The sequence below is a fragment of the Cervus elaphus genome, chromosome 26 (genome assembly GCF_910594005.1).
Source record: "Cervus elaphus chromosome 26, mCerEla1.1, whole genome shotgun sequence".
Taxonomy (NCBI): Eukaryota; Metazoa; Chordata; class Mammalia; order Artiodactyla; family Cervidae; genus Cervus; species Cervus elaphus.
Genome location: NC_057840.1, coordinates 20,339,762 through 20,367,370, shown reverse-complemented (window position 1 = coordinate 20,367,370; position 27,609 = coordinate 20,339,762). Strand labels below are relative to the sequence as shown.

Sequence of the window (27,609 nt, the reverse complement as noted above, 5' to 3'; positions counted from 1 at the left end):
TCTGGGCTGTTGGCTGTGAAATATACTGAGTTCTCAGGGGACAGCTGGTTTTCACCTCAATGTCAGTCATGGTGTGACAAAACAGGGCAGCTTTGGGGAGAGTAGTCTCTGTCCTAAGGGTGGTAGTTGTGGAGGTTAGTGATGTGGACATTGTTTCTACATCAGGAGATAGATTATAAGGGTGTGGACCTCAGTGCCGTTAGCTGGGTGCCAATGCAAAGTGGCAATACCGTAAGAGGTTGGTAACTCGTGATTCACTTGACATCATCAGCTTGTGAGACTGTATTCTGTTTTACTTGGCCAGAGCTGATGTAACAGCTGTAACATAGGGTACTTAAACAACAAAAATGTATTTGCTCACAGTTCTAGAGGCTGGAAGTCCAAGATCCAGTGGCCGGCCAGGCTGGTTCCTCCCGGCCTCTCTCCTTGCCGTGCAGACGGCCACCTTTTCGCGGTATCCTCATGGGGCCTTTTCTCCATGCACGTGTGCTCATGGGATCTCTTCCTCTTTCTACAGGCATGTCAGGATGAAGCACGATAGGAACAAATCCCCAGGCGGGTTCTGGGACGGGGTCTCAGGTGTCAGGAAAGGGGCACAGTGGGCCTGCAGGTGACCCAGGGAGTCAGTCTTCTCAGCACAGCCGACTGCCCATGTGCCACTGTCCAAAAATGTGCCTTATCTCCGTGAGTGATTAGGGTATCACGTCCCTCATCCCTTCCTCTGCTGCTGCTGTCCCATGTTCGATACTAGACAAAGATGGCCTGTACGTGTATTTCATCTAAAAAAAAAAAAAAAATGAAAGAAAAAAAAAACCATGAGTTTAAATCCTGATTCTACCACTTACTAGTTCACTTTAAGTAGGTTACTAAATTTCTCTGTATATCCAATCTCTCATTTATGAAATTGAAATAAGATTTTCTGCCCTCAACAGGATTGTCACAAAGGTTGAGTAAGAAAATTCACATAAGCAGTTCACAAGGGACCCAGCACATGGCAGGCACATTTTAATTCGCTTTCCTCTTCTGTGATAGAGCAACAACAGGAGAATTCAGGGGAAGAGGTTTAGAGAAGGAAGAATGGAGGAAAAAATTAAAAGTCCCACTTGTACATGAGTGAGTTGGCGTCAGTATACTGAAAGTTACAAAAGATTTGTCAACTTTAAACAACATCCTACATAACAGGTTGTAAACTAGGGCCTGTGCTAAGCAGTACAATAGGAATTGTATTTTTACCATTTAATTTAATTATCATCACTGCCCTTATATTGTATAGTGACAGCAGTCGATTCCAAATGTATCCATTAAAATCTTCTGGTTAATATGTTAATAAATATTTTAAATTAATTAAGGGCACCACAAAGAGTTTTGTTTTTTTTTAAATTTTTTTATTAGTTGGAGGCTAATTACTTCACAACATTTCAGTGGGTTTTGTCATACATTGATATGAATCAGCCATAGATTTACACTTATTCCCCATCCCGATCCCCCCTCCCATCTCCCTCTCCACCCGATTCCTCTGGGTCTTCCCAGTGCACCAGGCCGGAGCACTTGTCTCATGCATCCCACCTGGGCTGGTGATCTGTTTCACCATAGATAGTATACATGCTGTTCTTTTGAAACATCCCACCCTCACCTTCTCCCACAGAGTTCAAAAGTCTGTTCTGTATTTCTGTGTCTCTTTTTCTGTTTTGCATATAGGGTTATCATTACCATCTTTCTAAATTCCATATATATGTGTTAGTATGCTGTAATGTTCTTTATCTTTCTGGCTTACTTCACTCTGTATAAGGGGCTCCAGTTTCATCCATCTCATTAGGACTGGTTCAAATGAATTCTTTTTGACGGCTGAGTAAAATTCCATGGTGTATATGTACCACAGCTTCCTTATCCATTCATCTGCTGATGGGCATCTAGGTTGCTTCCATGTCCTGGCTATTATAAACAGTGCTGCGATGAACATTGGGGTGCACGTGTCTCTTTCAGATCTGGTTTCCTCAGTGTGTATGCCCAGAAGTGGGATTGCTGGGTCATATGGCAGTTCTATTTCCAGTTTTTTAAGGAATCTCCACACTGTTTTCCATAGTGGCTGTACTAGTTTGCATTCCCACCAACAGTGTAAGAGGGTTCCCTTTTCTCCACAGCCTCTCCAGCATTTATTGCTTGTAGACTTTTGGATAGCAGCCATCCTGACTGGTGTGTAATGGTACCTCACTGTGGTTTTGATTTGCATTTCTCTGATAATGAGTGATGTTGAGCACCTTTTCATGTGTTTGTTAGCCATCTGTATGTCTTCTTTGGAGAAATGTCTGTTTAGTTCTCTGGCCCATTTTTTGATTGGGTCATTTATTTTTCTGGAATTGAGCTGCAGGAGTTGCTTGTATATTTTTGAGATTAATCCTTTGTCTGTTTCTTCATTTGCTATTATTTTCTCCCAATCTGAGGGCTGTCTTTTCACCTTACTTATAGTTTCTTTTGTAGTGCAAAAGCTTTTAAGTTTCATTAGATCCCATTTGTTTAGTTTTGCTTTTATTTCCAATATTCTGGGAGGTGGGTCATAGAGGATCTTGCTGTGATTTATGTCGGAGAGTGTTTTGCCTATGTTCTCCTCTAGGAGTTTTATAGTTTCTGGTCTTACATTTAGATCTTTAATCCATTAGCCAAAGTAATCTTGAGAAAGAAGAATGGAACTGGAGGAATCAACCTGCCTGACTTCAGACTATACTACAAAGCCACAGTCATCAAGACAGTGTGGTACTGGCACAAAGACAGAAATATAGACCAGTGGAACAGAATAGAAAGCCCAGAGATAAATCCACGAACCTATGGACACCTTATCTTTGACAAAGGAGGCAAGGATATACAATGGAAAAAAGACAACCTCTTTAACAAGTGGTGCTGGGAAAACTGGTCAACCACTTGCAAAAGAATGAAACTAGAACACTTTCTAACACCATACACAAAGAGTTTTATAAGCTGTTATGGAATTCCTTGCTTCCCATGGCCCATACTGTAAGTCTGAACCTTCCAGCATGTATGATCTGGCACCTACTTACTCCCGAAGCCTCAGCCTCTCCCACCTTCTATCCAGATTCTTCCCTCTAATGCCAGACTCCCACTATATTTGAACTATTTGGGGTTTCTGTTCCCTGGACTCTCACACGTGGGGTGCAGTGCCTGGGACACACTTTTCCATCTTTTCAGCTAGCTATTTCCCAATTATCTTTCATTCCTTGGCAAAGCCTAAGCAAGGTACCCCTTCTAGAAGTTATCCTATTTATCACTGTACGTTCAGTCCCTAACACAGAACCAGGCACATTAGGATTTCAATAAATACTTGTTAGGTGAGTAAATCAGTACTCAACCTAAATGCAAAGGGTCCTAATGATAGTTTTCCATTGCATTATAGTTGTATAGCCCATAAGTTTTCAAATTCTATTTGCATTAGGGAAAAAAGTGGAAGTAGTCTATTCTTTATATTATATTATGTCCTACTTTATACACTGCATCATGTCTGAAGTGGGTTGAGGTTTGCTTCCTTCTTGTAACTTCTGTAAGGGATCTGTAGATGCCTCTGCAGCCATTCATTTTGAATTTGATTTTTCAAGAGAAAAAAGAATCAAATATAGTGACTACTTTAACATAACAGAGAAAGAGGGTTCTCATAGGAATGCCTTGCCTCTTAAATTTGTGTCTCTTGAAAATAAGCTTATCAAGGTGTTTTTAAAGGTAAATTTAGATTGTTGATATACCAGAAAAAAATGGTATTTGTATAGAAATACATCACAAAAAGATACATTGACAGTAAACCCAAATGATCACAATGAAATTATGTAATCTGGTCATTCCATTGCATTTTTCCTGTTTCATAGAAGTGTTGACCTTCTGGAGATTTTTTTTTTTTTTTTTCTGATGCCTCTGCTTAGCCCAGGGAATGGGACCAAAAGGTAGAATGAAACAATTCTAACAGTGAATGATGTGTGAGCTTCTTTTTTTATATTTGTTTCACAAGTAATTTACTTAAAAAAAAATTAACATCTGCTATTTTGAAGCTAATCTTAGTGTATTGAATGCTCGTAACCATTTCTCAATCCCACAGCCTTTTATCTCGCTGCTCCTGCTGTGTTCCCACCACCCCTGATCCCATTAGCAAACCTTGAGACAGCCTCAGACTCACCAAAGTACTGCTTTGGTTTCAGCTGCTCTTCTGCAAGAGGAAGTGAGTGTTGGGGGTTTTCTCTGTGGTACAGTTGTGATAAAGCTGTGGTGGTCTTATCTCTCCCTTAGGTAGTGGCTCTTTATGACTACACAGCGAATCGATCAGATGAACTAACCATCCATCGCGGAGACATTATCCGAGTGTTTTTCAAAGATAATGAAGACTGGTGGTATGGCAGCATAGGGAAGGGACAGGAAGGTTATTTTCCAGCTAATCATGTGGCTAGTGAAAGTAAGTTTTATGCTCTCTTCCTGGTTTACTAATATGGTATAACTGATGGTCCCAGATTTTATCATCTTCTGCTCTTTAACTTGCTGTCTTGTTATTTTTGCATGTGTTTACCAATGAGGTATTGCTCTTCATTCTCATGTTGCCAAAAAAAAGAGGGGGGCATTAGTACACTCAAAAGCTATGACATTCTGAGATTGGAATACCGGCTTCATGAACTTCCATCCCAGGGGACCTGCCCATCTCGCTACCAGCCTCCTTCAGCCCCTTTTCCTGGCCACCTGCTGCACACACACTGGCATCATCCTTCCTCCTGCCACTCCTAGGTTGACAGGCACCTAAGAACCTCTAGATCCTCAACTCCCATTCTTTTTAGTTGTATCCCCAGGCTTAACTGGCACCTGCTCACAAAAAAAAAAAAAAAAAGGCTGCAATAGATTGTTCCAGTCTCAAGTAAATTAAGCCCTCATTTGTGAAAGGAAAAAGAAATGAGCTGGAGAAGAAATTCTAAATCCGAGATTCTGAAAGCTGTAGATTTGCTGCCAGGCCTTGAGTGGAGAAAATAGAAGTAACACAGACAGCTTGAAAACAAAGGGTAAAGACTATGAAGCAAGGGGAGAGCGTGGCAGCGCTTCTTCAGAAAAACACGTCCCGTCGGCTGTCCACTCGCTGCGGGGCAGGTAAAGCAGGATGCTCAGGGGTCAGGAGAACCGAGCGCGAATCCCGATGTCACAGCTGAGACTGCGATGCCTCCGTTTCTTCCCGCCGAACGAGGAAGTCGGACTCCACCATCTCTAAGCTTTCTTCCAGAAACACTAAAATCATTTAGTTCTGTTAATTAAAACTAGAGTAATGGCAGCCAAGAGAACACTCTCCATTTTGAATGTTTACCAAGTCTTTTGTTTCTGCAAAGTAATTATTAAAATAACAGTTGGTTTGGGGCTAGTCTCTGAAACTCCATTCAGTCCAAACTATGGTTGAACAAAAGCACTATTGATTTCTAACCTCAGTTCTAAATTTTTATAAGGGAAAGAAATAAAGGAAAGGAGGAAGAATTTCTTCCATGAATCCTGGGTGCCGGGGGCTAGGCCCAGATAAAATTATTTCTCTTGGGGCACCACCTTCCGGGTCTGTGCCCAGCCCTTCCCATAGCTCCCTCCCCAAGAGCCTGAATCTCACTGTAACTCCTTCCCCTCCCTTGTTCATCTGCAGCTTTCAGCAAACTCCTCCCCTCCAAAGTGCTAAGTGTCTTGAAAATTACCCACTTTTCTCTCTCATAACAAAATTCTCAATTTCCTTTGTGCCATGGCTTTAATTCTTTTTCTCTGAGCATTAAACGGCTAATGACTCTTAAACTCTTATCTGAAATATACTTCTCTGTTGAAAGGAGTATGCAGACTGGAGAAAAGTTAAGGCCGTGTGGAAGAAATCTGGAGACAGGTTAATTCCCAGGCCTCTCCCCTACACTCAGCAGTTCTCACTTCCCCGGTCATCTCGGACATCCAGGTGGCTCCCCTCGCCTCCCAGGGACAGGACCAGCAGCTGGAATTCTGCAGGGGTAGCTGCTGTTTTTAAACCAGGAGCTTCCTACACAGTCTTAGTCACTCTGGAGAATATCTTTCATTTTAACTAGATATTGTAATCAGTTATTTCTTCCAGATACAAGTGGAAACATTTAAAGTATTTTTTCACTTGATGGTATAAAACGATTGTGTATATCCAGGCAGGAAGGGTATTAGATGCTAACTTTAAAACCTAGTTAGTTTGCAGAAATAACCTCTTAGGCTTGCATATATTGGAAAACCATAGATATTTGATCCACAGGGGATTAAAGACTCAGTAAAACTTGGTTTTCTTCCATAAGAACCAAAGTGGAACTTACAAAGCATACTACCGTGACCATCCTTGGTGGCTGTGTGCAGAAAGCAGTTCCATGTCTCAGGGAGTGGACGTCCTTCTGATGCCGTGATTCCTTATTGCACCCCAGAATAATTGATGGGGTTTTTTTTTTTTGCATTAGTCACTGCTTATTGAGAAAGGCTTGCAAAGGTCAGAACAAACAAAAAGTTTTCAGAAAACCTGAGAATGTGACTGAATTCTCAGTTCATCAGGCGTTCTTTTCCTTTCCTTTTATCCTGCTTACCTGAATGTAACAAAAACTCACCTGCCCAGTTTTAACATTCGAGGAAAAATGACTGTCAGCAGCATATTCCACTCTGAAAATAGTAGGAGAAATTCTGCTTTATCCAAAACCAGTTATACAAAGCAAATGCTCTGAGGGAACGTGTGTGTGTGTGTGTGTGTGTGTGTACATACACAAATAACCTCTTTCAACCATTCGGTTGAAAGCCCTGTCCAATAAGAGAATGATATAATAGAAGACATTGGTACCTTGTTATCACAAAGGACATTTCCCTTGTATCTTAAGCCACTGGAAAGGGAAATTAGATCAGCCTCCATTAATCATATCTAACATCCTTTCCAGTAAGAGACAAACCCATAATAAAATCAACCTATATACAAAGCCCATTAATGTAGCTCATAATTTTAGAATTTTGATCAGGTTCAATTTTGGTTCAATTTTGAACTCTTTCTCTCAATTCAGAGTTGCCTGTCATTTAACCAAAACAGATTTCCTTTTTAGCCTTTTAAAGTTCCCACATAACTTTAGATTTAACACCATACGTATAAGTGGATTATACAGATTATAACCTTAGATTATAAGAACCTTAGACTCAACACCATGAGTAGATTCTGTGTCATACATAGTCCAGTCCCATGTTTCTTTCTTTCATACCATATTTGCAAATTATCCTTTCTCCACCTCTTCCTGGCAAAATCCTATTTTTCAGTCTGACAAACCTGCTGCTTTTTCCGTTAAGCTTTTACCATCTCCACGTCAGAATTTGGCTTTGTTACTGTCTCTCTTCAGAACAATATCACACTCTGTTGTATATTGCAGCTCATTGTGAACACATCTGTCTCTGACTAGATTGTAAGCTCCTTGAGAGCAAAGACTGTCCTTGGTCTTCTTCAGATCTCCTCCAGCAGTACCCAGCCGATGATCTTGCATATAGCAGTTTCTCGGTAAATGTGGATTAAGATAAAACGAAATAAGCAGCTGCATGACCACACACATAGTCAGTAAAAATGAGACTTCCTACATTTCTGAAACCTGCTGATCAAGACTTGCAGATCATAAGTTGTGCTCTGGATAACGAAGACTGTGAGGAGCCCTAATGATAAGTGCTGGGTCAGCTTACTGTGGGACCAGGGAAGTGAACAGCAGCGTCATTAATCACATGTCTGCTCCTCTCCACTGTTGTTTTGCCCCCATGGAACGGCGCTCCTCAACCTGATGATGTGAATTCTCTGTTCCATTCTAGCACTCTATCGAGAACTGCCTCCGGAGGTGAAGGAGAGATCCCCTCCTTTAACCCCCAAGGAGAAAGCCAAAGTGGAAAAAGCTTTTCCAGCTCCGCAGAAGGTAAATGTTTTCGAGTATATGCATTCCATGTACTTTAATTTTCACCCTCTCTGGATGAAATGCTACTTCATTTTTCATGCTTATACCCTTCATTGTTTACATTATTATTTCTCCTAATATTGCCACCAACATTATGAAATATATAAGGCAAATCTTTATTATAGCCATTTTCCAGATATGGAAACTGAGGACGCTCAGAGAGATTAAAGTAGACCCCCAAGTCACAGCCCAAGTGATAGGATGCGAACCCAAAGTGGAACTTGTGACGTTTAGTGTCATGCTATTTCCACTCAACGCATATTTCTGTAACTGTGATACTGACACTGTCAGCAGCCTCACCTGAGGGTCCACATTTATGCTAAAAAACATTGGGGCCCACAGAATAAAGATGCTCTATCTTTCTAGAGCATTCCTCTTGTTAGTAATTTTAAATGTTTTCAGGTTAAAATAAATATGGATATATAATCAGCCAGAGAAATGTCATGATTTTTTAGCCTGTGCCATCAACTCCTTAAGGATATCAGGCAGAATTCTGATGCTGGTAGTGCTTTAGTAGAAAAGTTTATAAGCACTGTACCACCGTATATATTACTTATTTAATTTATTATGTGACATTAACTCTTACCTTAGGCTGAGTAACTTTGGTTCTTTTTGACTCCATAAACTGGCAGGCATGTACATATATATTTATATACATATATACATATGTATATATACATATACACATGTACATATATATAAATATACATATATATAAACAAATACCATGTCATGATAGGCTTTCTGACAGTTGACCCTGTCATGTATTTTTCTGCCATTCATTCTGTATTTGTTGAGTGCTTACTTCTGTGCTAACAAGATTGAGTAGCCAAGGTACCTGCTCTTGAGGAGCCTACAGGCTGATGGGTGAGACCTCTGCAAGCAGGTGATTTCAGCAGACTATGGTGGGAGCTATAAAGAAGATGCAACCCTCTAAATATGCCCTAGGGAGTCCAGGAAGAGTTCCCGGAGGAGGTCAGGCTTGAGCTGAGGCTTATAGGGTGAAAAAGGATGTGCTAGGTAGATGATCTTAGAAAAAACATTCTAGCAGAGGGAGCAGTTTGGGTAAGGTATGGGATGGGATGGTTGTGTGTAGGGAGCACAGGGCCTGATGGAAAGAAGGATAAGTGAAAATATAGGAGCCAGGCCTAGCATGCTCTGCCCAGATGCTTAGACTGTAGCCTTCAGACAGAGGGGATTCCCTGGAGAAGGACTGACATGTACAGATTTACAGGAGAAAAATACCATTCCGGCGGCAACATGGTGTTTGGATTAGAGGGAGCTGGGAAATTGGTGAAGAAGCCATTGAAAAAAGTACATAAAAACCTGAACTACTAGAGATGGAGGGGAGGTGTTATAAGGTAAATTAGGCAGGATTTTATGATTGATTAGATATGATTAATTAAGTTGGAATCTAGGGTTATGCTAAGACTTATTATACAGCTACATGGATAGTGGTACCACAGAAATAATAAAGGAATAAGGAGAATTTGGGGAGATAGAGAAAGGGAATGGTGGGAGTAGGATGTGATGAGTTGTTATAGATATCTTGATTTGTTAGTGGTGTCTCTAGGGCTCCCAGATAGAAATATTCACTGGGGAGCTAGTAATTCAGGACTGGAATTTGAGAGACGGTAGAGCTTCAGAATAAAATGAGGGCATTAATGTATTCATTGAATTACATGAAGAAAGTTGAAGTTTGTAATAAAGGAGATGGCACAGAGCAAAGAGCTCTGAGAGAAGGCAGCCAAGGACAGAATCCCAGTGGAACACTTAACTAGGACTTAAGGGACAGTCAGGTGAGGGGCTGCCCTGGCGGCTCATCTGGTAAAGAATCCTCCTGCAATGCGGGAGACCTGGGTTTGATCCCTGGGTTGGGAAGATCCTCTGAAGAAGGGAAAGGCTACCCACTCCAGTATTCTGGCCCGGAGAATTCCATGGACTATATATCCCATGGGGTCGCAAAGAGTTGGACACGACTGAGCGACTTCCACTTTACAGGTGAAGGGAAGAAGATTAACAAAGAATAATCAAAGGAGAAAGAAGGGGAAAAAAGAAGTGGCCTGGAAGCCAGGGGAAAAGAGAGGTTCAAGGAGGGTACAGTCAAGAGTGTCAGAAACAGCCGGTCAGGTAGGGTCTCAGCATGTCGTCACAAGGACCTGGCACGTGAGCACTCGGGTCAGGGACTCACACTACGTGATGAGGGTTGATGGATAGAACAGGCCTCCGCAAGTGAACCTGTGGAAGACATTCCCAGAGCTTCACTCGAAGAAAACAAAAGTCGAGTGGTAGCTGGAGGATGACCTGGTTCCAGGAATGACTTTCTAAATACTGGAATGACATGAAATCATGTCCTAAGTTGTCAAAGCCAAGGGGACAGGTTCACGTTGAAGGCAGATAAAGAAAGCACACATGGATCTTAGCAGAAGCAGGAGCTTTCCATTGGAAAGACAGGTTGATAGATTAGTCTTGGCTTAGAGCAATGGTTCTCCACCAAGGGTGATTTTTGCCTCCCAGGACACATCTGGCAACACTTGGAGAAATTTCTGCAAATATCAGCAAGGCGAGAGGTACTACTGATGTCTAGTGGGTGGGGGCCACAGGTGTGACCCCAGGACATCCCCAGGACATAGCATCCCCAGGACAGCCCCCTCCATAAAGGAGTGTTGTCTGGCCGTCCTGAGCATAGAGCATTACCCCTCTAAAATAGGTAAACATAAAAGAGGATACAGGTAAGTCGATAGCGTGGAAGCTTGGAAATTGAGAATATCTCCATGTTCTCCAAAACAGGAAGGAGGGTCTGCTTCCAATGTGAGGGTCATAGGAGTGAGACAGGAAGGATAGTGACTGTGAGAATACCTGTAAGGACAGCAGGAGCAGGGCTCACTGGGGACAAACAAAGAGATTCCTGAGTAGTTCTGAGAGCTACTGTTTGAATACCGTAAAAGCCTTGGTGGCATCTTTCTGTGTTGGGTTTTCCCTCAGTAATCCTCAGCATCTAGGCCTGGCAGTGGAGAAGGCAGATTTGGTCTGATGCATAACTGGAGGTTTTGTGGGTGTGACATAGAACCAGAGGAGAAGAGACGTGATAGCATTGGTCAATCAATCACAGGAGCGACCCACCACGGAGGATCAGCCAGATCAGAAAGGACGTGGAATGGAGAGAAGACTGGCAGACTTAGCAAGGTTGCAGCAAGCCCCCCACACCCCAGTGGCAGCATAGTGTGAAACAGGAAAGGAATTAACCAACTGAAATGATGACCCGTAAATCCAGAAGTCCTTTTGCTTATTTAATCAGATGCCAGGCGGCTCAAAGTTATGATAAATCCACAGCGTTGTGTATAAGGGCTGGAGTGAAACTGAAGGACATGTCATTAGAATTGAGCTGGTCAAGGGATTAGAGTTATTGGTTGGACAGGTTGTTCTCTTGGACATTACAAGAGTTGGGAGGAAGAGGGCACAGATGAACCAGGGGATGAAGTTCTTAATTCTGGTGTACAGCAGATGTTTCAACCTTGGCTTCACATTAAAGTCACCTGAGAAATTTAAAAAAAAAAGCCTATGTTCACATTCACAGATTGTTTTAATTGGGCTGGAATAGGGCCTTGGCATGGGTAGATTGCAGAAGCTTTCAAGGTGATTTTAATGTACAACCAACATTGAGAACCATTGTGTAAGAGTGACCACACAGTCTGAAGGTAAGAGCTGCAAAGATACATAAAGGATGTTATAGTCAGATGTCAAGGTACCCAAGGATGAGTGCTCTTAAGGTATAACATAACAACCTAAAATCAGCAGCAGAGAGCTAAGAGGAGGCCACTGTTACTCCAGCCCCCGTGGTTCATGGTTGGCTTATGTGTGAATGAACAGCTTGTGCTGCAGAAAATTGAAACACAAACAATTCTTGGTAAAACTCCAGTTACAAATCCAGCCAGGATTTATGGCAATGGTTGCCTGTAATAGTATGAGGACTACAGTGGATACAGTTGAAAGGATTGGCATGGAATTTGGCTATGGGCAGATGTCACATGTGTAATAGTATCCATTGTTTGGAATTCACCATATTGGAGAGTTTAGGAAGATGCTAATATAAATTTAACCTAGAGACATACATGCAGCAAAAGCATTTATGACATCGGCATGGAGTCATCGTAACAACTCACAAGATTTGTGGTCTGGGTCAGGAGCTGGGTGAGATGCTTTGAAAGACACTGCCCTTACTTGTGTTGGCTTACTGGTTTTCCCACCTGTGCGTCAGGCTGAACTTTGACTCTGAATCCACCTTAGCGTGTTCCTGCCCAACAACCTTGGGCTCCTTCTCCCTCAGCCAGAGGACTTACAAGGAGCTCCGCCGGCGTCCCACTGGCTGCCTCTTCCTGATGCCCCGGTGCTCCTGTGGAAGGAGGCCTCTTCCCTGCCTCTAAGACTCCCCCGTTCTCACCGTCTGCGCCGCTCCTCTCCTCAGCAGAGCTTACCGCACCGGAGTCTCAGTCTAGACTGTCCTTGATTTTTTAAATTTTGTGTGCCTTGTCTTCTCACAGACTGACCTGCATGCTTGAAATAGACCTTTATATTCACATCCCAACAGACAGTTCTTCAGATACCCCACTTGACCCTTGAGGTCTGCTTCAGGCTATCTCACTTCTGGTAGATCCAAAGAACTTGTAGATGTGCACGTAAAACATTTAAAAACATAAATAGGTAGAGGAAGGATGTGTTAGAGGCAAGGAATACATTTAGGGAAAGAAGGAGAAAAATTCTCCTGGAGAAGATGGAGCTCAAATAAGGCTTTACGGCTTAAGATACAAGGATTTCTTTTGTTGAAGAACATAATTTGATCTACTTTATCTGAATCCACATATTAGACTACCAACGAACCAGTGAAGTTGCTCAGTCGTGTCCGACTCTTTGCAACCCCATGAACTGTAGCCTACCAGGCTCCTCCATCCATGGAATTTTCCAGGCAAGAGCACTGGAGTGCCACATCCTTCTCCAGGGTATCGTCCTGACCCAGGGACTGAACCCAGGTCTCCTGCATTGCAGGCAGTCATTTTACCGTCTGAGCCACTAGAATCTTACATATACGTATTTGTGTTCACATGTGGAACATAGCACATGTATAGTTAGACACTGTTTTACGTCCCTTTTGGAGAAAGTATAAAGAATGATCTAAGCTTATGTGATAAGTCCCCAGGAAATGTTAATGCTGTCCCAGGTAACCAAAATGCCTTGGGTATACTCTTGAGTCATGACGCCAACAGCCAGCCCTTGAGAAATGTGTAACTGGGCTTCCTTAGCACCTGGCATAGTTGCATTTCTTCAGTTTAGTTTCTTTATCAGAGTATGTATGGTTTGATTTTATCAAGATCCTGCCTTATAAACCTACCACAAATTCTATCAGATGTTTAATTTCATGTGCAAGTTTTATTTTTATTATCATATATGAGATAAGTTTTTTTTTCTTAAAAAGAAAAAAAGGACATGAAAACTGATCTCTGATAAGCAACTAGAATTGGGGGCGAGAGTTGCAGAGTGGGTCCTGAGTTCACAGAACTGTAGAATTAGTGACATGGAAGGAACCTTAGAAATGAACCCTGGTGATTCTAGTCAGCTCCTTTTCGTAGATGAGGAAATCAAGATAGACCCAGCAAGGCTATCAGGAGCTCGTTCAGAGCAGCCCTGCTGGTCGGAGCCCAGCCTCCTTGCTCTCAGGCCAGTGCCCTCTGCCCTCCACATCTAGGGCGTGTGGGCTTCATTAGTTTGGTTGCAGCTCCCAGGCTCTGGAGCACAGGCTCAATGGTAGTGGCACCGGGGATTTGTTGCTTTGCAACATGTGGGATCTTCCTGGATCAAGGATCTAACCAATATCTCCTTCATGGGCAAGTGGGTTTTTTACCACTGAGCCACCAGGGAAGCCCTCACGCTGCATTTTTACATCCCTTTTTATGTTTGCTTCACTGTACCCTTTGGTGTACTGTGGTTCATGGGGTCGCAAAGAGTCGGACACGACTGAGCGACTGAACTGAACTGAACCCTTTCTTCACGTGGAAGTCTTTAGAATCATATTGTCTGTACTTCTTAAGGAAAAAAAAAAGGGAAAGAAACCCCTTCAATAGTTTTTTTTTTTTTATTATTTCTATTCAAACTATAGAATAAGAAGTAAAATTACACCATTTGGCAGCTGCTAAATCTTCTAAGTCTTTCCAAGTGGAACACACCTGTTGTGTCACTCAATGTACCAGATACCTTCCAACATTTCATCTGGTTCATTGAAGTGTTGGCAGATGATGGCAGCATTTGGCTTTTCCTCTGCAAGAGGAGAGGATGCGTCTTGTTCATTACACTCCGCAAATGGCCAGAGATTCCCCAAATTAACATGTACCACAGGAGAATGTGTTCTCAAGCTCATTCCAGAAAACCTTCATTGCAGTGTGCTGTAAATTCACATCTTATAGAAGGAAGACTATCGGTGCTCTCAGGGAGGAAAGCAACTCAGGAGGTTTGAGAAAACAGAAGTGTTGACAACTTTCGTTTGTGTCTGTACTGTGAGTTGTTTTTAGGCATTTCACTTTTGCTAGCCTAAGTGCTAACCTACATCATTCATGTGTCAGTGGAAGAAAGTTGGTGTTAAAGTTCCTTTTGTAAAATTTTTATTTATACTATAAAAGTAATATATGCTCATAGTTTTAAAAATCCAAACAATAGAGAATAGTGTAAATGAAAGATAAAATTCCTTTATCCTGCTAACATTCATGTTTACTCTGCTTCTTGCATACCCTGTTAAAGATGTTATCTGAATATATGAATACATGTCTGTCCATGTCTGTTCTTGGTTTTGATGAAACTAGGATCATACTTAATATTTTTATTTCACCAATGTATCTTGGACATCTTTTTTTAATTAATTTTTTTGAAGGATCGTTGACATACAATGTTAGTTTCAGATGTGTGACATGGTGACTCAACATTTAAATATATTATGAAGTGATCACCACAGTAAATCTAGTAACCATCTGTCACTATACAAAATTATTATAATCTTGTTGACTATATTCTTCATGCTGTAACTTATTTATTTCGTACCTAGAATTTTGTGCTTCTTGACCTTTCGCCTGTTTCGCCCATCCCCCCACTCCCCTCCCTTCGACAGTTTGTTCTCTATGTATCTGAGTCTGTTTTTGTTTTGCTTGTTCATTGGTTTTTATCTTTTAGATCCCACATGTAAGGGAAATCATAGGATATTTGTCTTTCTCCGTCTTACTTACTTCTCTTAGCATAATACCCTCTGGATCCATCCATGTTTTCACAAATGGCAAGACTTTATTCTTTTTATGCCCATTATATAAAGCACATCATCTTTGTCCATTCGTCTATCAGTGGACGCTTAGCTTGCTTCGTATCTTGGCTATTGTAAATAATGCTGCAGTGAACGTAGGGATACGTACATTTTTTTGAAATAGTGCTTGTATTTTCTTCAGGTAAATACCCAAAAGTGGAATTGTTGAATTATATGGTAGTTCTCTTTTTAATTTTTTGAGGAACCTCCCCTGCTGTTTTGCCACCGTGGCTCTAAAAATTTACATTCCCATCAGCAGTGCACAGAGGTTTCCTTTTCTCTGCGTCCTTGCCAACACCTGCTATTTTTTGTCTTTTTGAGGAGGCAATTCTGACGGGTGTGAGGTGATATCTCATTGTGATTTTGATTTGCATCATCCAGATGACAACTGATATTGAGCATCTTTTCATATAACTGTTAGCCGTCTGGATGTCTTCTTTGGAAATATATCTGATCAGATCCTTTGCCTCTGCCCATCTTTCAATTGGGTTGTTTGTTTGTTTTTTAGATATTAAGATGCATGTGTTCTTTTGAATATTAACCTCCTATTGGATATATCACCAAACTATTTACTCCCATTCAGGAGGCTGCCTTTTCATTTTGTAAGTGGTTTACCACACTGCAAAAGCTTTTTAGTGAGATGTAATACCATTTGTTAGGCTTTCCAGGTGGCTCAGTGGTAAGGAATCCACGTGCAATGCAGAAGATGTGGGTTTGATCCCTGAGTTGGGGAAGATCCCCTGGAGGAGAAAATAGCAACCCACTCAAGTATTCTTGCCTGGAAAATCCCATGGACAGTGGAGCTTGGTAGGCTACAGTTCATAGGGTCACAGAGAGTCAGATGCGACTGAGCATGTAGTACCTTTGTTAGTTTTTGCTTCTGTTGTCCTTGCCTGAGGAAACAGACCCAAAAATATCACTAAGACCCACATCAGAGTGTTTACTGCCAGTATTCTCTTTAAGGTTTTATGGTTTCAGGGCTTACATTTATAAGTCTTGAGTTCATTTTGAGTTTATTTTTTTAATAAAAATATCTAGGTATCTGTTCTTATTACCACAGGTAATTCTGTTCTTTTTATACTTTCAAGATACTGAAATATCCAGTTATCTTTTTTTTAATACCTAAAATGCCCAGGTTTTTCTTTAAATTTCTGAAAGTGCTTAGTTTTCTTCTTTTTTTTAATTTCTAAAAAATGAAACCTATGATAAAAGAGTGCCTTCTAATTTCAGTAAATTTTCAATGTTAACACAACCAATTATGTTTTTATGTAAGTGCCAGGCATATAGTAACAGTTATGCATAGGAATATTAGATTATTTCTATGAATGTGGAGAAATTACTGTGATGTTTTATGTCTTTCTCTAAAAACTCATTAAATGAATAAGTTATTATTTTATTCCCAGATAATTGTTAAAATATCCATCATAGCTCATCTCTTCATGAGAGAAAGCTGTTTTAATTAATTTCAAAATTTTACTTTAGCATATAGAGTCAGAGAGAGCAGGCTTGGTTAATTCAGAAGAGCTGACTTCCAAACTGAACTGCATACTCCAGTTCTATTCAGAAACAGCTGTTTTCTTGTCTAGTCCAAAATAAGAACAGAGAACCCCAAAGCATCAGATAACTCCTTGGTAGTTCCTCTTCCAGCCAAACACATGCACACAAAATTTTACATTGATAATTCTGTCAACCTATCAGGAAAATAGTAGGCAGTGAATAAGTTGCTTTCAGTTTACATGTTTGTGCCTTACTCTACAAAATATCTAACTTTTATTTACCCTTTTCATCCCCAGAGTAGACTGTTTTTTAAAGCCTGGATTAATTACGCTCTGTATCACTATTTTTAAAAATCACTTCATATAGAAAAAAATTTTCCGTTTATTTCTCCTTGTAACAGAAGTATATCCATATTATTCTTAAACATAGGAATTATATGATTTTATTACTGTGTTGATGTCCAACAGCAAATTTATGGTAGACAGTGGTAGATTTTTCCAGCTACCTAAAAGTTAGTTAATATACACTAAATCATTGAATACAATCATGATTATTATTACCTTCTTACTAATACTAAAGAAAAAAATCAATTTACATATTTTTCACTTTAGTAATTCATTTATCAAAGAAAATACAGTTGATTAAACCTCTAACTTATTATATCAGACAGATAAAAATTACTATATGCTTGATTCACTTTAAAATTCAGGGAATACTTGAACTTTTCTTTATCTGAAGAGAACTAAGTCAAAATTTTAACTTATAAGTAAATTAAAAAAAAATAAGTAAATAAGCATTCAAGTGCTTGTTAGTGTCACATAAAGAATCTCAGTGCAGACACTGATATTTCTTTTTTTCTCCATAATTTGGTTCAATAACAAATATTTAAAGGGAAAAGATGTCAATTTTTTTTTTAAAAAGTGTTATTTACATTTGAAGAATATATTTAGTCTAGAGAGATACGATGCCCTGCAAAGAAAGCGAGTGGATGACTTCGGGTGGTTCAGTGGATGAGAATCTACCTGTCAATGCTGGGGACACGTGTTCGATCCCTGGTCTGGGAAGAGCCCACATGCCACGAGGCAGCTAAGCCGGTGGGCCGTGGCTGCTGGAGCCCATGGGCCTAGAGCCTGCACACCGGTGAGAAGCCCGTGCACCACGATGAAGAGCAGCCCTTACTTACCTCAATCTGAGAAAGCGAGCACACAGCCGCAAAGGCCCGGAGCAGCCAAAAATAAATACATAAATGATTTTTAAAAAGCATTAAAAAAAAAGGAAAGTGAGTGGGATCCCCCGTGATATTACAGCAGCAGAGACAGCGTGAGTCTCCTCACAAGCACAGGTTGCACTCCCAGTAATAAAGTCCCTAAACGTTCTCCACAGAGGAACTCTAACAACCTCCAGAATCTCTCTTGGCCTGCAAGAACCCGTGAAATCCTAGCTCTGTTGAAGGTCTGTAACACGTTTGCTACTCATTCCCCTCCCGCGCCTTCTCCTCAGGCGCTGTCCGTGACGACGGCCACTCAGCCTGTGTCTCTTCCCCTGCAGCTCTGGTGCTTGCTGTTTGGGGCAGTTCCCCTGCGTGTCCCCTGTTACCCTCCACAGAGTGAGGCCCCACAAACTCCTTGTCCTCTCAGTTTCTCTCTCCTTGACAATTGCCAGTGGTTTTAGTCTCAACCCCCCAAAGTAAGTTTGGGGAATATTTCATTTTCTTGAGGGCTTCCCTGGTAGCTCAGCTGATAAAGAATCCACCTGCAATGTAGGTGGTTCGATTCTTGGGTTGAGAAGATCTGCTGGTTCAATTCTTGGGTTGGGAAGATCCGCTGGAGAAGGGATAGGCTACCCACTCCAGTATTCTTGGGCTTCCCTGGGGGCTCAGCTGGTAAAGAATCCGCCTGCAGTGTGGAAGACCTGGGTTCAATCCCTGGGTAGGGAAGAGTCCCTGGAAAAGGGCGGATGGCTGTCCACCCCAGTATTCTGGCCTGGAGGATTCCATGGACAGAGGAGCCTGGCGGGCTACAGTTCAAGGGTCACAAAGAGTCGAACATGACTCCGTGACTTTCACTCTCACTTTTCACTTTCATTTTCTTTGATTGTCTTCCTAACTCTCATCGCTTAAAATGTGTACAAAATAATGTAAGGGCAAAGTTGTTTTGCCGTGTAGCAACCCACTGATTATTCATCTGGTTTGAGTCTGAGCCCATCCTCTATCGTATCTCATTTTCTTATACAAATCTTCCATGAAAACTTAGTTTAGAGAATAATATAAATTCTCAATAAAGTCTTCATAATTGTTTCAATAAACCATTGATAAGTATTTGAAGGACTCTTTCATGATTCTGAGAAGGCAGGTTTAGATTCTAATCTTTGAACAATGAGACACATCATCAAAATATAAAATACATGATGCTGTACCGGGTGAAACCAATGTTCTTCTTGGCCCACATTTTCTCTGACAGTGACTTTAAGGTCTGTTTGATAGCATAATACAGTATTTGCTCTCCATGATGACATTTTCAAAAGTTAACCATAACATCCCTCTTATAATCTATTACAGATCTAAATTTTGAAAGATGTCATTGGGAAAACATCCCACCAGTCATCCCAAGTTGTAAATTACCCTTTAGATAGTGGCAGAGTTGGTTGCTATCACTCCCCATGTCTTCTGACTTGACGGTCAGCGTGACCTTTGTTCCGGAAGTTCTCTGATACCCTAACTCTGCTGTCCTCTTGTTCTGTCAGGCACTCCAGTGCTTCTCAGCCTTGGCACCGTTGGCATTTGGAGCTAGATAATTCTTTGTTCAGAGGGAATGTGTTGTGCATTGTAGGATGTTGAGCAGCCTTCCTGGCCTCTACCCTTTAGATGCCAGAAGTACTAACCCCCTCCAGTTGTGACAATCGGGATTGGGAATAAAGACCTGCCCTCTGTAGTTGAAATAAAAAAAAAAAAAAGAAAAAAAAAAAAAGTGTCTTTCAGACATTTCCCTGGGGATCGAAATTACCCCACCCACACCCCACAGCTGAAAGCTGCAAGCTGCTCTATTTTAATAGATATATATATATTTTGTATACATATGATTATGTGTGTTTTTCCTCAAATTACGATTCTGATTTTAAGATCTCGATAAGGAAACTTTGCATTTATTTTCCCACTGCCTGCAAGTATGTAAGTGGTGTTGTTGGAGTTACATACTACACAACTTAAAAACAACAGCTTCAAATAAAGATGTTTCCAGGTATGTGAGGCTCAGCGTGATGAATGTATATGAAGTGTGTCAATTGAATTTAGATGTCACTTGACTACCGTTTATTTCCTTTGCTTAAGAAACTTGGCTGAATGCTAATCTTTACCTAAGCTGTGGAAAATTAACTATTTGCTAATGTTCTTATTGTTGCCCTCTCCTCTGGCTCATAAGGTTCGATCCCTGGGTCAGGAAGATCCCCTGGAGAAGGAAAGGGCTATCCCACTTAAGTGTTTTTGCTGGGAGAATTCCATGGACATTGGAGCCTAGAGGGCTGTAGTCTTTGGAGTCACAAAGAGTCAGACTTGACTAAACACACACAAAAACATTGTTCTTAATTGTTACTACTTAGCAATCCCAATAACTTGATCGTGGTTGTCCCTGATTTTAACATGGTTCTCCAAGTTGACATAGAAAGGGAAGAGTCTTTCTCTATTTGAATGTCTTTTTTTTATTCTCACAAACCATGTGTACAATGAAAGCCCTCTGAACATATTGGAACAGATTTGTTTTTTATCACTCTCTTGCCAAACGTTTTTGCACTTGATGAGTCTTTTCTTTCCTTTACTTCTGTTTCTGCTTTCCTGTTACTTTGGGTGTGTTTAAATAGCACCCTCCTACCCACTGCTATATCTCCCAAGAAAGAGAGAGGGTGTTTGATCAACCTGCAAAGGTTGGCATCTCCCTTATAAGAAAATGCTCTCTCCCGCCAACTTGCAGAATCACTGACTGAAAAGCAGTCTCGATCCCAAGATCACAGTGGAAAACAGGCCTGGGCTGAGACCATGAAGGTCTTGCCCTGTCCTTAAACTCACTGGCAGGCACAGGTCTAAACTGCACTTCAGATTGAATTTTTCCATGTGAATCATCTTCTTATATGGGTCACATTTTTTATCACAACTTTTGTAATTACCTCAAATACCATGTATATTTACTTAGTCTGCTACAGTCAATAAATGCGTACCTTATTAATGTCAAAAAAAAAAAAAAAGTGTGGTTTTTGCTTGGGTATACGTGGTTCAAGAAGACAACAAAAGAACAAATTTAAAAGCAGCATGACCAAGCAGTTGTGTTTAAACTGACATGAACAGATACACATACGTACACGTACTGAGATAATGAGGAAGGGGGATGAGGAATAAGACTGAGGTGCAGAGGGCCAGCTGGAACCTCCATTTGTGCAGAGAAATCTTTCTCCCATAATCTTGTAGCATATTGTTTGTCTCTCACCACATTTATCACCTGCTTCCTTAGTGCCAAGTCATCTATACGTATATTTGCCCTCAATAAATTATGAGCCTGATAGTTACTGTGTCTGTTTAATGTTGCTTGTTGGGAGGGAACTTGAACTCCTTGATGGATAGTGCTGGTAAGAATTGAGATTCCAACCAGAGGAAGGGAAGAAGGCAAGAAAGAGAGGAGACCATCGAGATCACAGCAATCCATGCTTACCGGCTACTAAGCCAGGTCAGCTTCATACACACCAGTCAGAAATTAGCCCTGAGCTCTCCAACCCCTGCAGACTACTGATTTGATATATGCTAGAGTAATAGTTCTTAAACTGCTGGGCTTCCAGCCTCATCTGTGGAATAACGTATCTACTTCAGGCTCTTTGACCTTGGGGTATAAACTTCCAGTTGACCTGACTGAATGGAAGGCGTCTATAAGCCCTTACACACAGCCATGTGAGACTAACGGGAATCACCTTTCCAACATCTGTGTTCCTCCTGAGGTCCCCACCCTAGTACTGTACGTATAGGATATTCTCAATGAATGATTATATTTGATTGAGACAGAGCTCCCCAACACTTCACACATTTGTCAAGGAATAAGATTATGAAAGGTAGCAACTAAGACTATAAATAAAATAGTAATATAAGTAAAATAGTAATAAGTAATAAGTAAAATAGTAATCTGGTGGGTGCACAGAAGCCATGCTGGAAACTCCACAGTCAGTTCTCATTTACAGTGCTTATGTTCTATAAATTCACCATAAACACTGAATTACTGAATTCTAAACCAGAGCTCCTAGAGCAAATGCAGGATTCGGTTCTTGAGAGCCTCTGGTCACAAGATTTTTCGTCAACCCACCAATACGTAACCTTGTTTTATATGTATGTCAGTCTAAAAACACTTCATCTAATATAGGCAAGTTGTGAAAATTGACCTCATGGAATACAACGTGCACCTGAACAAAGCCCGACTAGCACACGAGCTTCATCTCTGAGGCCCCTCAGCCCTGTTGCACTTGGTCACATGGGTCAGCACTTCAACAATAGGCTTAGGGTTCCTTTAAAACGGCAGAATCACCAACAAGAAGCACAGAAATGTGAAAAGCATGTCACTGAATAGGTCAGCAGAAGGACACCTGTTGTCTGTATGAGAACTGACCCCATGAGCCAGAGCGCTAGAAACACACCAGGGCATCAGGAGGTTCTCATGTTCCTCCCGCGTCGGGAACATGGGCACTGGGCAGCTCACGTGTGTCCCCGCTCTGCGCCAGGGCATGATCTCAGCTGCAAGAGCACCACACAGGTTGATTTGGAGATTACAAATGTTAGCGAGTAGGAAAATTTGCAAGTAGGGATCCACAAATAATGAGGATTAGCTGCATTTTGAAACTTTATTAACAGTACGAGCTCAGTCGCTTCAGACTCTTTGCAACCCCATGGACCGTAGCTTGCCAGGTTCCTCTATCCATGGGATTTTCCAGGCAAGAATACTGGAGTGGGTTGCCATGCCCTTCTCCAGGGAATCTTCCCTACCCAGGGATCAAACCCACGTCTCCGGCATCTCCTGCATTGCAGTCTGATTCTTTTAACACTGAGCACTAGGGAGGAAAAAAAAAACTCTGAGCACCAGGGAAGCCACTAAAAGTACATAGTCATTTTATAAAACCTATTAATCTTTATAGTAAAGATGGAGACAGAAAAGGTCAGGCATAGGGTCAAACAGAAAAATGTAACCTACAACTCCAGCATGGCTCATGTATATGACTTTTGTCTTCTATTCTTGTCTTCCCTTTTGGATGTAAATAAAAGAGCTAAAAGTTCCTTGAAGGCAGGTGTCTCATTTAAAATTGAATTCCCAGCATCTAGCACAAAGCAGGTATTCAATAAATGCTTATTGAATGAAGGATCAGATAAAGTGGAGCGGCTGTACTGAGGTATGTATTAATCTTCCAAATCAGACCTGACCCTGTCCGGCATCAGCAGTGATGATGTAGCTCATAAGCAGATGGTCAGCAGTGTGCAGAGGGCTGCAGTGGGCTTGATAAAACTGCCGTGTCTCCCTCAGTCTCCCCGTTGCCTTCCCACATCACTCATCTAGGAAATAGTTTGGTCCCAAAAGAGGCAGTGGCTGACTCAAACGATTCTTTAGTTTGTAGAATTTTTCTTAAGAGGGAGGAGGTGGCATTCTGATGTTTCCTGTCTTCTTGGTTATCTGCCATTGGTTTATTTTTTTTTAATTAATTAACTTTTATTTACTTTTGGCCATGCTGGCTCTTCTTTGCATCTCAAGCTTTTTCTCTAGTTGCAGTGAGAGGGGGTTTTTCTCTGATTGCGGTGTGTGGGCTTCTCATTGCTTGGCTTCTCTTGCTGCAAAGCACGGGCTCCAGGCACTTGGGCTTTAGTAGTTGCAACATATGTGCTCAGTAGTTGCGGCTCCCTAGAGCACAGACTCACTACTTGTGGGGCACAGCATGTGGGATCTTCCTGGACCAGGGATCAAACCAGTGTCTCCTGCATTGGCAGGTGGATTCTTTACCACTGAGCCACCAGGGAAGCCTCTGCCGTCAGTTTTCACTTTCCCCAAACCAGCTCTTAGACCACCAGGAAATAGATGCATGAAGGCAGCAGTCATTTAGCAGTTTGATGTCTTGTCATGCACATGAATGGCTCTTCAAGTGTGTGACTTGGCATACAGGTCTTCCCAGTGCCCAGCCCTGAGAGTAAACCAGTTGTCCATTTCTTTCACTTCTCTGGAATCTTATCATTGCTTAAGAAAAGCACCTAATTGTGGTGGTTATCTCTGTGTCGTATTTGATTCCCCGCCTGAGTGAGGCCTGTGGTCTTGATCGTCTTTTTGTTTTCCTGACTGACTCCCTACCCCGTTCTTTACAGAGCCTGCTCAAAATAAGGTCCACACTCCTCAGACTTACAACAGGCTGACTTGGTGCTTTCTCTGCGTTTCTGTTACTTCCCCTTCCTTCTCTAGTGGCTTTCAGATCTCAAAGAAAGATGTACCCTCCTTTCTACGGCTGACCTCTCCACTTGTATTTTGGGTCATTTTCCCCTCCCACGTCCTTCTGGCCCTCACCCCACCAGCGATCTGCATCCTCACCCCTCCACCCCTTTGGTGTCTTTGCTTATTCATTTAGCACACATACATTGAATGCCCACTGTTGTCCTGTGGAACTGTGGTAGCATGTAGTCTGGGTAGTGTGGTGGTGAATTAAACAGAAAAGGTCCCTCACCTTACAGAACTTACAGCCTGATGAGTGAAAGTAACTGTAATTAATGAGTCATAAAACTGAACATAAGCAGTGAAAGGACTGAAGGGAAGCTGTGAGGCCTTGTGGTGAGAAGTGGATGGGTTAGTTTTTATGAAGGGCAGAGGCGGGGAGGCCAGGAGGATACATTTGAGGCATTAGAAACAGCTTGTGCAGAAGCCCTCAAGTGGTCAAAAGTGCTCCTCAGAGAAACTGAAAAACCAGCTGGTCCCTTCAAATAGTTTTTTGTTTGTTTTTTTTTTTTCTGGAGCAGAATTTTTTTTTTTAAGTAAACTTTTAATTTTGTATTGGGGTATAGCATATTAAAAAGCAGAGACATTACTTTGCCAACAAAGGTCCGTCTGGTCAAGGCTATGGTTTTTCCAGTGGTCATGTATGGATGTGAGAGTTGGACTGTGAAGAAAGCTGAGCGCAGAAAAATTAATGCTTTTGAACTGTGGTGTTGGAGAAGACTCTTGAGAGGCCCTTGGACTGCAAGGAGATCCAACCAGTCCATCCTAAAGGAGATCAGTCCTGGGTGTTCATTGGAAGGACTGATGCTGAAGCTGAAACTCCAATACTTTGGCCACCTCAGGTGAAGGTTGACTCATTGGAAAAGACCCTGATGCTGGGAGGGATTGGGGGCAGGAGGAGAAGGGGACGACAGAGGATGAGATGGCTGGATGGCATCACTGACTCAATGGACATGAGTTTGAGTAAACTCCAGGAGTTGGTGATGGACAGGGAGGCCTGGCGTGCTGCAATTCATGGGGTTGCAGAGTCGGACACGACTGAGAGACTGAACTGAACTGAACTGGTAGCCAGGAAGATCCCCTGAAGAAGGGAATGGCAACCCACCCCAGTGTTCTTATCTGGAGAATTCCATGGATAGAGGAATCTGATGGGCTATAGTCCTTGGGGTCACAGAGTTGGATGCGATGGACTGACAGACGGACACATAGCCAGTTAACGACGTCATGATAGTTTGGTGACATTGAAGAATGAAGGTGAAGGATGAAGGGACTCGGCCATACACGTATCCCTGCTCCCCCAAACTCCCCTCCCATCCAGACTGCCACATAACATCGAACATAGTTCCATGTGCTGTATTGCAGGTCCTTGTTGGTTATGCATTTAAATAAAACTGTGTATGTGTCCATCCCATATTATTAATACTTCGGCATTTCAGGTGTATCAAATTCTACATCTGTAACCCTGGCTCCTGTTCAGAATTGTATTTCTAATCACCTGGAAATTTTCACACAGATTTCACATAGGGCTTCCATGGTGGCTCAGACAGTAAAGAATCCACCTGCAATGCGGAAGACCTGGGTTTGATCCCTGGGTTGGGGAGATCCCCTGGAGAAGGGAAGGTCTAACCACCCCAGTATTCTGGCCTGCAGATTCATTCACATAGATATCATTCTGGAATCTCTGGTCCAATATGCCCAAAACCAAATGCATTTTTAAAAGCCCAATTTTTTCCTGTCTCCCCCAGTGTGTAAGTGGAATCATCATCTACCTTCACCTTTAAGTAAGGAGTTCTCTCTCTCTCTCTCTCTCTCTCTCTCTCTCTCTCGAAAGAACAAATAGTTGAAAGAACAAAAACATCAGGGGTTTTTGCAACATAGTAGTCTAAGTGTTTTGATAGATTTCTATATGTAATGCAGGAAAATAAATAGAACTGGCCCCTGACCTAAGCTTAATGAGGTCAGGAAATGCTTTCCAATGGGGTTGATTTCTAAATTGAGTTTTATGGGAGGAAGGGCATTCCGGGAAGACTGAACAAATACTAAGGCATGGCACACAGGCTATCACAAATATTTCATCATGGCTGGAGCCTAGGATACAGAGTTAAAAACAGGTAGAGCTGAACCCACATAAGGGGACAGGATCAAGAAGGTCCTCATATGGCAAGTTAAGCAGCTGGATTTGATCCTGAAGGCACTCGTGAGCCACTGAAAGATTTAAAACATGGCGGATGGCATGATCAAGTCAGTTCTTTCAAAAACTCATTCTAGAAGGTCTGAGGCTAGAAGAAGGAAAATAAAAGCAGTACTGTATAAGACCAAGAAAGACTGTTGTATCAATCCAAACCAAGCATAATGAGAAAGTATGCTGTGACAAAACCCACATGAGGGAAAAGGAACAGTCTGAGTTTCTAAGGTGACCACCTGTGAGAAGAAAAGGGGGCTCCACTGTGAGAGGCACAGCGGTCCGTACCTGTGTGGCGGCCACTGCAGCAGGGCCGCTGAGCCCTCAGACTGTGAGATAGTTCGGAGGCAAAGGGATGGTTCCAAGCCTATTTTCAGAAAAACTACGTACCTGCAAGATTTGCTGAAAACTAATGAAACTGCCAAATCATTTTGAAGAAAGTTGGAATTTGAGGTTCAGGGTATTGATTTGGAAGTCGTTGGCATAAACATATGGGTTGAATCCATGGGAACAGAGGAGAATCCGGAAGGAAAGGACAAAGACTAGAATGCGTGAAGAGGCGCAGTTATTTTGAAGTGTGCGCTGCCGGAGAGGAGCCTGGGAAGGATGATGCGAAACAGCCCCCAACCCCTGCCTGGGGAGGCCAGCAGCTCCCATACCCCAGTCTTTACTGCACTATTCACCTGCCTACCAGAAGTACACTGTTTTCTGTTCCTAATATAGAAGTCGAGTCATGTGATTTATCAGCTCAGAAATCTTAGTTGGTGCTCTGTTTGCCTTTAAAGTCCAAATCTCTTAAGTTTTAATCTAGCTCTCATCCTTCAACGTTTGAATAGACGTTCTGACCAGTTTTTCCTCATCTCCCAAATCATCCTCCTTGAGCACACCCCCTTGCACACACAAAGCCTCCAGCCTCTGCTTACCCCAGTTTCTCCAACTGTATAGTTTTTGCACCACTCCAGTGATCACAGTTTCAATTTATTCCTTAGGAGTTAGCTAAATGTTTCCTCCTCTGAAGCCTCCAGTTGCAATTCAGGGCTTCTGTTCTTTTATATCTGCACATTTCTTTTCTCTTTATTGTAATATGGGTCTTCCTCTGCCTCATTGCTTATCTCCATGCCTTTCCCTGTTAGAGTA

General features: G+C 41.9%; 1 protein-coding gene across 7 annotated transcripts in view; it reads left to right on the top strand.

Moving 5' to 3' along the window:
* The window catches only part of AHI1 (Abelson helper integration site 1), a 211,748-nt gene that overhangs the window by 167,019 nt on the left and 17,120 nt on the right, over positions 1–27,609 (top strand). For all 7 annotated transcript variants that reach the window (XM_043888069.1, XM_043888072.1, XM_043888070.1 and 4 more), the window contains 2 exons: positions 4,285–4,447; positions 7,831–7,931. In XM_043888069.1, coding sequence (XP_043744004.1) covers positions 4,285–4,447; positions 7,831–7,931 — 264 coding nt within the window. The remainder of the gene's footprint in view (positions 1–4,284; positions 4,448–7,830; positions 7,932–27,609) is intronic.